General features: G+C 41.9%; 1 protein-coding gene across 2 annotated transcripts; it reads right to left on the bottom strand.

The window, feature by feature from the left end:
• Positions 1 to 400: 400 nt before the first annotated feature.
• Positions 401 to 8719, bottom strand: LOC112557926. 2 transcript variants are annotated; one of them, XM_025228084.1, is made up of 7 exons: positions 8327 to 8719; positions 6538 to 6606; positions 4538 to 4692; positions 3635 to 3953; positions 2238 to 2294; positions 1774 to 1950; positions 401 to 1352 (listed from the first exon to the last, which is right to left on the bottom strand). In XM_025228084.1, exons 4-7 carry the CDS (start codon positions 3925 to 3927, stop codon positions 1277 to 1279), a joined length of 603 nt encoding a protein of 200 aa, XP_025083869.1. In that variant the 5' UTR covers positions 3928 to 3953; positions 4538 to 4692; positions 6538 to 6606; positions 8327 to 8719; the 3' UTR covers positions 401 to 1276. The 2 variants fall into 2 exon arrangements, with proteins under 2 accessions (XP_025083869.1, XP_025083870.1); XM_025228085.1 differs by lacking the exon at positions 8327 to 8719 and adding an exon at positions 7559 to 7638.
• Between the last annotated feature and the right edge of the window lie 1067 nt (positions 8720 to 9786).

Raw genomic sequence — 9786 nt, 5'->3', positions numbered from 1 at the left:
GATTACCGCCCTTGACTTTCTGGTCACTCAGTTCAAAGCGAAGCAAGATGGTAGTTGTATATTAAATATTATTTTCAAATTCTATAGTTTTTAAAGTGCTTATTTTAGAGCAGAAAATAAAATATTGTCTCATAGAAAGTTTATTACATTCCATTCTGGCTTTGAAGCCTAAAGAGAACCGAGAGAGTAAAGTGTAAACACAGGTGTGACTGACAAAACATTCCAGGTAGCACAGGTAGGTGACTTGTTTGAAACTGTACTACTGCACACTAAACAATCAGTATTACAAATATTCAGGCATCTTTAATATAAGACGTGACAACACACCAAGAGAAATAGCAACTGCTAATGCACAAATATTTTAATGAATATTGTGAAAATATGACGAAGATCAAAGCAATTGTTAAGATCAATATATTTTATTCCGGAAAAGACAAAATGCTGTATAAAAATAAACAATCACCAGTGATGACTGAACATCAATGTCAGTCTCGACAACAGACTACAAGGAGAACACAGAGCTAATATATTTAATTACTGTGTATACGACATTCACTACGTGTCGGGTGTCGTGCAGTGGGTTAGTTAAATAGTTATTTGTACAGTCTCAGGTGTTCCAGGTGAGGAATATATTACGCGTACGTTCCAGCCGCCACGAATGTTCCTGTTGTTGACCACGAGCGGCGTCCAGCGCGCGACGTGATCATACGTCACGTGACGCGTCCATTGCACGTCACAGTGTCCGTCCAGTTCACTTCACATTGGCGAACATTTCACTTCACACTCTTCGTCTATTTCACGTCACAACTCGTGTTGTGTTTTCTACAGCCGCTGGAAGAGTTTTCACGGGGGAGCGACAGACAGGAGTAGAGTCCGATGTTCTACCTGTTGGCCGACAGGTGTCGAAAAGAACTTTGTACAAGAAGTGATTAATTAGAAACTTATCAAGTTAACGAAGTACAAAGATTTTTTTTTTTTTCGTTTAACCAAATCTGCTATTTCCTGGTAGGAAAGACCTATGTCCTATTGGAATACAGAAGAGAGGAGTGAATAACTGCGCTGCTGACATCTTGTCTCCTCCTCCACTGAGTGCTGGAGCTCGGTGAGCTCTCGTCCTTTACAAACAGGTGTGTGTTCTAGTTGTGCACAGGTACACGGATCCATTCAGAAAAACTGTCATCTGCCTACACCAGTGTGGAGATACCTTGCCGCCTGGGTAGAAGCTGTTGTTACGTCTTGGAGATGGTGGATGACGTGGTGGTGACCGGGTGTTTCGTCATCGCAGTTGTTGGCAGGATGTCGTGACTGCACTGGAGAGGGCATCGAGCAAACCTCGGACAGATTTTGTACAACTGAAAGAAAAAATGAACAAATGGATTTACACGTGATGATTTCATTCTCTTTTTTGAAATGAGTGAAGGAACGAATGAAAGATGAAGTTGGAAAACAAATGGTTTCTGAAGCATTTTTTCAAAGCACTGATCAAATTTGATTTCACTTCTTTTTAAAGTTTGAAGTCTGCCCATCATTTTTGAAGTCCGTCTCTAAGCACACAAAGATAAACACAAATAAAACACAAAGATCCATGTACAACACGACACACATACCACTAATAGGTACATACCCGTGCACACCCATGAACACACATACTAGACATACGTAGACGCATGCATAACGATTGCATGCTGTAGGCAAATGTCCTCACATGCAAACTGTGAGCAGGTAAACATAAACAAGCATGGACTATGTGAATACAAGGCTGGCAAGACTGACCGTGACACACGCGAAGACTGAGCCTTGGATGCAGCCCCACACGATGTCAGAGGAATGATGGTAGTTGTCACGGACACGGGAAGCAACAATGAAGATGAGCCAGGCCAATGCCATGGTCTGGAACAAATACTTGGCCAACCGTGGCGAGGACACCGGCAGTCGCAGCTGGAGGTAGAGCTGAAAACAACAACAACAACAACCTCTGACTTCCTATTGCACCTGTCTTCACACAACATAGATATGAACAACACTCGTACATTCTGCAAGTGAAGAATTCTTTTCGACACAGTCTTCGTGGATTTTATTTCGATTGGATGCTAGCCATTGCTCATACATAAATTGTGTCTAGAGCACAAGTTGACAGAATGTCTATTTGCTTTCTTCTGATGAGAATTGTTAATGTGTACACTCAGAGTAAGTATATTTCAGTTCAAGAAACGATTCAGTAAGATGCTAAATCTCACCATGATGAAACCATGTTGAATGATGCAGTCGTCGCGTGACCAGAGACAAAAGATTTTCTGAAGAAAAAATATGATAAATTAGTAAATGTGTTTATATATATATATATGTATTTATCATATAAAGAAAATGTAAGGATTTTGATAGAATATGAGTGGATAAAGAAAGGAATTATCATTAAAGCCACTTTTTTTTATTTTGCTATCAGCATTCACAATTGAAAAGACTGGACCCAGAGGAAAAAAGGTGTTGCTGTGAATGTTCTAGAAGAATATTTAAACAAAGATTAAACGATCTGCTATTTCAATATTGTGATTCTAAATCTCTTTCCTTTGACCCTCCTCCTCTCTCACATTTGTTCCTTCGGTAAATGACTCACTAATTTTTGTTTTCTACAACAATTATAACTGTTACCTGTAAGTGTCAGGTGTATCAAATCATTTTTAACTCGACTGCAGTCATATGATGTGATATTATCCTTAGGCTATATAATAAATATATTTGAAACTGAAGAATAACTAATTTCTCTCTCTTTTTCTCACAAAATGTTAGAACGATTGGACAATAATGGAAGCAAAACTGGGTGTCCAGGCTTATTCTTTTTAGGTTTGGTTTTGGACAGGTTCATCCTAACTCGAGCAGTGGAAGCAATTAGTAATTTTATTAAATGTTTTAAACAAAGAATAATTGATTGTCATTGGCAAGAATGGAACTGTCAATAGCAGTGACAGATTTAGTTTATTAAATGTGTGACACACAGGGAGATGTATTTCAATTTTGATATTTAATAATAGATTTACTAGAAATCGACTGGTGCGACTTCGATTTGGAATTTCCGATGTTCTGTCCCATGCCTTAGACATTCTGACAATACTATATGTGAGATGTGTCCTATGTGTCACATGCAGGAAGAGGATGAGTTTCATTTGATATTATGTTGTCCATGTCTGATAGATATCAGAAAAATTTCATTCCGAAAACTTATTTATACTATGACCCAGCAACTTTCTACTGCTGATACTGATGTCAACAACAAATGAAATAATATTCTAACTTTGCCAAGTGTTTTACTTAACAACAAAGAAAAGAAATGCCATTCTGCGCTAAAAGTATTTTCACCTATTGTGTACTATATATTTATATAATAGTATATATTTTTGTGTATTATTAACCCTGTAATATGCTGTATGCTAATCCTTTTGAATGGCCAAGGACTAACAAAATAAACCATCTGTATTCGTATTCTCAAACCAGTGAATGGCGCTAGAAGAAGAAGAGACAAAAGTTTTGCTTTTTCTTTTCTTAACTAATGTGACAACATCCACCCTCCCACTTCCCATTCCCAGTCACAGAAAGTTCTAGAAATTCAGTCTGGAAGAAACGACAGATGTACCCTTACCTCAGTTCTTCCACCAGCGCGGTGTCTGGGTTTGTACACCGGACATTCTCGATGTAATGCATTGAGCAGTTCTCCATGGACGTCAGGTCCACTTCCGGTTGACAGCCCGCCAAGAAGTTGGGTCGAAGGCCCCGAAGCTCAACTTGAAGACCTCGGTAATGAACACGTTGAGAGAGTTGCCGTAGACCCAGCAGGCCAGCACCAGCAGACATTTGCCAAGACCGCACTGCACTCTGTGCCACGCTCGCTTGTATCTCGCGAGGTCTCGCTCCGCGTGACGTGAACTGATGCATCCATACGAGATTTCCAAGGCGAGTATCTGATAGAACAACACGGATGCTCAAGTATAATAAGGAAGTCAAAAGGAAATATTATGTTTGTGGGAGATCAAGTATGAGACAAAGAGATTAACAACAGATATTACACATGAAAGTTGAATGAAAACATCATCTCGTGCTTCATGGATTTTTTAAAAAAAAATTTGTGTGGGAAGAGGGTTGAGAATAACGAAACATTGATACAATCCACAAAGGAAATGAAATAACTTTGAACGAACATAAAGAAAGACGAACGAACGAAAGCAAAAGCCACAGGAGAAGGACTTGAGTAAGAAAATAAAGAAACGAAATAAAGCTTAAAGATAGAGATGGAAAAAAAGATAAAAGAAATAAAGGGAGGAGGAGTTGGTGTTTTACGACGAGCCAGCAACTAAGTTTATATAATTGCAAAGCAGCCAGCCCTGTAAACAGATGCAACATGTAGAAAACAAACAGTGCGCCCGAGACGAGATCTGAACCAGGGACAGCCAATCCTCAGTTCTGATGACAGGCGCTAACAGCTGCGCTATCGAGCCACTCAAATAAAAGGGAAGAAAGAAGACAAGGATAAGTAATGAGAACGAACCAGCAGGACAGCGGGTCCCAGGCAGGACACACACAGGGTGAGGTTGTTGATGGTCTCTGGCCGCAGAGGATACCTGATGCTCGTGTCGTCACAGAAGAAGCCGCGGCGAACAGGAGGGATAACTCTGAGCTTGAAGACAGCTGATGCCATTATGGCTGAAACGAGGCGTAAAGAGAAAATGTAGCAAAATGTAACCGGTTAAGCAAATAATTAAGCTATATTATCATATAAGGCGTATTACATATAAACAATGCTAGAGCATGTGTAATGGCATGTTACGACATCGATATCGCGGTGAATGTCGGGATAGATATTTACCTGGTGTTTTAAGCTTGTCAATCCATTGATTGTCAGAATATATTGGTTGCATGGCAACTGTCGAGTGTATCTAATGCTGAAGATTAAAATATGATTGCATCGCAATTTGCAGGAGATTTTGTGCCATGTGATGCAGTCTTGTGACTGAAGATTGGAACATACTATTTAGAATATCTAAGACATTTTGTTTTGCTGCTCTTCTTCTGCTGCTCATTTCCTTTTCTTTCCTTCCGACTCCTTGTCTACATTTATGTTTTGCAGATGTGTAAATAGAAACACCTTCTTCCAGAAGAGCATCAGTGATCACGTGTTCAAGGACCTCGCTTTCCGTCACTGTCCCTGCACGTGACACAGAGGTCACGTGTCTCCATCTCCGCATCTCCCATCCCCGTCATCACATTCATCGTCCCCGCCTATCCTCGCTGTGCCACGTCACCGCCCACTTGCAGAATACTTCCAGTGACGCTCGGTGCCGAGGGTCTTTCACTCACACCGCCATTTCCGCTGCTGGTGGTGCTTGGGTGCTGACGTCCATGACGAACATGGCTTAGCCACCCGGAACATAGACAGACGTCAGCGTTACTCACGTTACTGAAGAATCAAATGAAGGGTTTGTTGACTTACATCAAAGTAATTGAAAAGATCTTTTGATTGAACTTCTGAAGGAATGAGTCACGTTTCCGAGCACTTTGGAAGCGATAGAAGACTGGAGCAGTTATCTACTCATCTATCCGCAGCCACTTAGCCGAGGTCAAGATGTCACTTCCTGTAGCTCATCCAAAGGCACCTTGTAGCCACAGATGTACATCAGCCACCGACTGCAACATTGGCATCTATAGAGGTACATCTGTGAAACACTCCTTGGGGGAGACTTGCAGCGCATTTAGGGGCACGGACATCCCCCTGGTAACAATGTTTAACGGGTCAAAGTTCACACAAGGCACGAGCAGAGTTCAGACGTAACATCTCAACAATAGCAGTGGGAGTCTCCCTGGTAGTCATGGTGGATGTTTATTTGGAGCAGATTTACGAACATAGTACAGCGCCTCCTCGAGTGATGGGCGAGTGTAAATTGTGCTGTCACTTGTGTCGCAGCAGCCATAAACGAAACGCTCCTGTCTCGTCGACAGCATTTTCAAACACAATATATAGTGTCTATGTATACATAAACATCTCTGTATCTGTCTTGGTGAATATGTATATCTGTAGGTCCAGTTTATCTTTCTATTTGTCTGTCTGCCTTTTTATTCCTGCAAATCGCTTTCCATTGATTTACTGATTTATTAGCAGTCTTTAACATCAGTATAAAACTAGTTTAAATTTCTGTATATTTTCTTTTTGTTTCATCAGTGCATTTTCTTTCCTTGTTTCTCTCTTAGTATGTTTCTGATTTTATACCTCCGTGGTTCCAGAAATTCAAACCATTCTGGTCGTCACATACTATGAACATAAATTCCACTAACACCTAAACATTTCAGCAGTTTTGCCTCAATTTTTAAGATAACAGGGACATTTGGTATTACAAACCAAGCCTTTGTGTAGGAGGGAGGAAACAGAACAGTAGAAGAGAGGGAGGGAGAGAGAGAGAAAGATAAAGTGGAAAAGATGAAGGGGGAGGCCAGGATGCGGGAAGCTATGACAGAGGATGCAGTAAGAGGAATGGTCCACAAGTAGCAACTTACCAGCGAGAAAACAAAGGATGTTAACGAGGCTGGAATGTCGCCGCAGCTCTTTGAAGCCCATGACGTGGCCTGCAATCAGAGTAGAACACTTTGAAGTCGCGTCAAGTCGCGTCAAATCGCGTCAGAGTGCGGACCACTTCAGGCAAGAATAGCAGGAGGAAAGCTATTTTGGCCTCACAATTAGTCCAGAGACAAACACATACCTAGCTACGGAAGTTCTTGACACGTTTCCTTTCATTCAACTAAACAAGAAAACAGAGAAAGCAGATTTCTCAGAAGATAAAGTTGTACTGTAAGAACAATGTAAGAACATTCCTCCCGTCTTCTACATTTTCACTCATTCTTCTTGTCTTCTTAGTTTGTTATATCAGCTTTTCTTTTCAAAGTGAATGGACTGGAGTACTTTTAATTACAGTTGTCAGATGGATTTGTCAACGAGGCTTCTAGTCTCGAGGTTTTGGTTTGAAGTTTAAGGGCAAAAGTGTTTTGTTAAATCAAAGTTTTTTTGTTAAGTGAATGGGAAAAGGTGTTTGATGTATCAAGGTTCTTTCGTCAGTCACTCAAAATAAATAGTTTCATTAAAAGTTTTTGGAGCTTGTGGACTTTACGCTGGGAAACACAACTTGTTGGGCTGCAAACAGTGTTGTTCTGTCAGTGATGGGATTTCCTAAGCTCATCAGTCACTGAAATAATTCACTGAGGATTAGTCCCACAATGAACCATTTTTGGGCATCTATCCTCTTTCAGTTTCCACAGAAAACGGAAGTTAAATCATATCGGGCAGTTGATGAAATAGTTCTATATGCGCCTATACACGTGCGGCATGCCTGTGTATGTAAGTGGTTAAATATACAAACAATTTTCTCATGAAAGATGAGTATCCTGTCTTTTATCTTTCCCTATTTTTCATGACATAGAGCCTCTAGTTTGCAACTTATTATTGGGACTTTAGTTTGCAGCTGAAGTTGTCAATGTGACCAAAATAATGGCAAAGTTTTTCAAGGCAAAAATTAATACTTACAATCTCAGATATATCCTGACATAAAGAGAAGGACAGAGAGGAAACTAAACATGAGCGGCCGTCAAAGATGTGTTCCAGAAGTACATTAGAACACGAGCTTATCTTACTGCTCAAGCCGTCATTTAATAGATAACAGAAGAGATAATATTTACGATAGCTAATAGATCGTCACGCCTTCATTGTACTAGTTTGAACCAGTTTCTGTATGTTTAGTTTACTTGCTATTGTGTTTAGTACACAGCTTGAGTTTAGTCTTAGAATGGTGCTTGGTGTGTACTCACATTGTGTGTACGCTGGCTGTAAGCTTTAAAGGCCTGAAATGTAACCTAGGTTCCTTGATTGGATGATTTCAAAGAAATGATTTAGTACTTTCAGGAAGGAGGTGACTAGAGGTCAGGGACGGGGCTAAGCGACCATTCTGCTAAATTATTGTTTGCTTCAGAGATTGTGTTCTCATATCATCAAACAGATTCTGGGGCTGTGAAATCTTTCAGAAACGTTTGCTTCAACCATTAATCATGGTGACGAACACAAACACGACTATAGGACACTCAAAACTATGAACTTTGATATTTATGACCTTTCTACGATTGTGAGTAACTAGAACGCGAAGACACTGTCACGATCCTGACTTGTCACATAGTGACACACACATCTTTGACCTTTCACATCGTGACACCATTATGTTCCTAGGCGAATGAGAAAGATAGAGGAAAGAAAGAAAGACAAAAAGAGAGAGGAACAGAACATGCCATGTTGGACACATACCTGTCGAGTAAAAGGTCACGTGCTCAGGTCGCCCCATAAACTCCTGTCAATGTGGACACTAGACACCTGTCCACACCCGATGCCTTGCGAATGTTCTCAACCTCTGCTGACGGTTGTCCTCAGGTTGTCGTCGCCTCTTATCACCCGATGTTTACAAAATCTCTTCAGGAAAACAAACTGCGGCAATGACGAGATCCGCTGTAATGCTCTCCTGCTGTCCGATCACGTGACTTGTTCTTGCAGGACGCCGAACACCTCGGTGCTGGAGGAAGCCGGAGGACAGACGTGGAGACGGTCTCGCCTGGTCAGAGGCGCGGAGAGGGCGCTGCAGGCAGTAGCGGAGCTCAGCGCAGCTCGTTACGGGCGATCACTCTGTTCATCTCTCATTAGCTCGCGTGATTATAAGTAGACCACCACCCAGCCCTGCCACCACCACCATTCGCGGTGAAGGAAGTCTGTTAAGTGTGTACTTGAGGGCCAACAGCGCGAGAGCGGAGTTCACCGTCAGCAGTTAAAGACATACAAGACACAGAAGCTTTCTCAAGTGACAGGACTGAGGTCTGCACCAGATAGTTCACAAAGTCTGGTTACAGCAATTCAGCCTCCACCCTCCGTTCTCGAGGTACGGGTGGACACTCGTCACGACGCAAAGATATTAAAGAAATACTGATGTTAAGATTTACATGGATACGTCTACGTTGTCATGGGTACAGCCAATGAGATATTCGAGGATTCTATGGTAAAAGGTAAACCGGGAAGAGACCATAGCCTAGTGGCCATAGTTTTAGTGAGCGTAAGTGGTCCACTGTGTCTAAGGCACGGCATCACAGCATGCACTCTACAAGGCAGCATGCACTCCTCTCCTTCCGCTGCGTTTACCTCCCCTGATACATCAGGTGATGTTTTCTGTTAGACAGGTGGGCCACGTGCACCTTCACTGGGGGCTGCAGACCGATGCAGGATGGAACCACAGACTTTAGTACGACTCGACCAGCGAACTTGCGGTCCTCAGTAGAGCGGACTGACCAGCCTGCCTTCTGCTCTCTCTTCTGTCCATCAACGCTCGTGGCATCATTACTTACTTTAACACAGTCTTTATTGTAGGCTTGTTTCTCTGAGTGGCTTCTTCACTCAGTCACTCAATCTAGTCACAGCCTAACACAACATTTTTGCGCCTGTAGTAGACCTTTAGCTCGTGTCCTGGTACCTGGGTGTAACATGGTTCACACAGAAGCTGCGACATGGTCCGGCTCCGAGCCACATGCTCTGCATAGTCCACATGCTTGGTCAAACCAGCTTCCATCCATCAACACGATGTTTCACATCAGCAGATCAGTTTAACAGTACAAAGTATTGTGTTAACAGTGAACTGATGAACGGATTTATACTGAACTCATTTGTTGTACACACACTCTCTTTCTCTCTCTCTCTTTCTTCGCCTTTTCTCTGCGCGCATGCCT

The sequence above is a fragment of the Pomacea canaliculata genome, linkage group LG2 (assembly GCF_003073045.1).
Source record: "Pomacea canaliculata isolate SZHN2017 linkage group LG2, ASM307304v1, whole genome shotgun sequence".
Lineage (NCBI taxonomy): Eukaryota > Metazoa > Mollusca > Gastropoda > Architaenioglossa > Ampullariidae > Pomacea > Pomacea canaliculata.
Note: the sequence above shows the minus strand (reverse complement) of the source record. Positions and strands in the feature narration are given on the sequence as shown.

Coding starts and splice junctions, on each gene's coding strand:
- LOC112557926 (XM_025228084.1), bottom strand. CDS start 3,927: ATGCATCAGTTCACGTCACGCGGAGCGAGACCTCGCGAGATACAAGCG. Junction 1,951..2,237: donor TTCAACATGGTTTCATCATG/GTGAGATTTAGC, acceptor TGTTGTTTTCAG/CTCTACCTCCAGCTGCGACT. Junction 1,353..1,773: donor CAGTCTTCGCGTGTGTCACG/GTCAGTCTTGCC, acceptor TTTTTCTTTCAG/TTGTACAAAATCTGTCCGAG.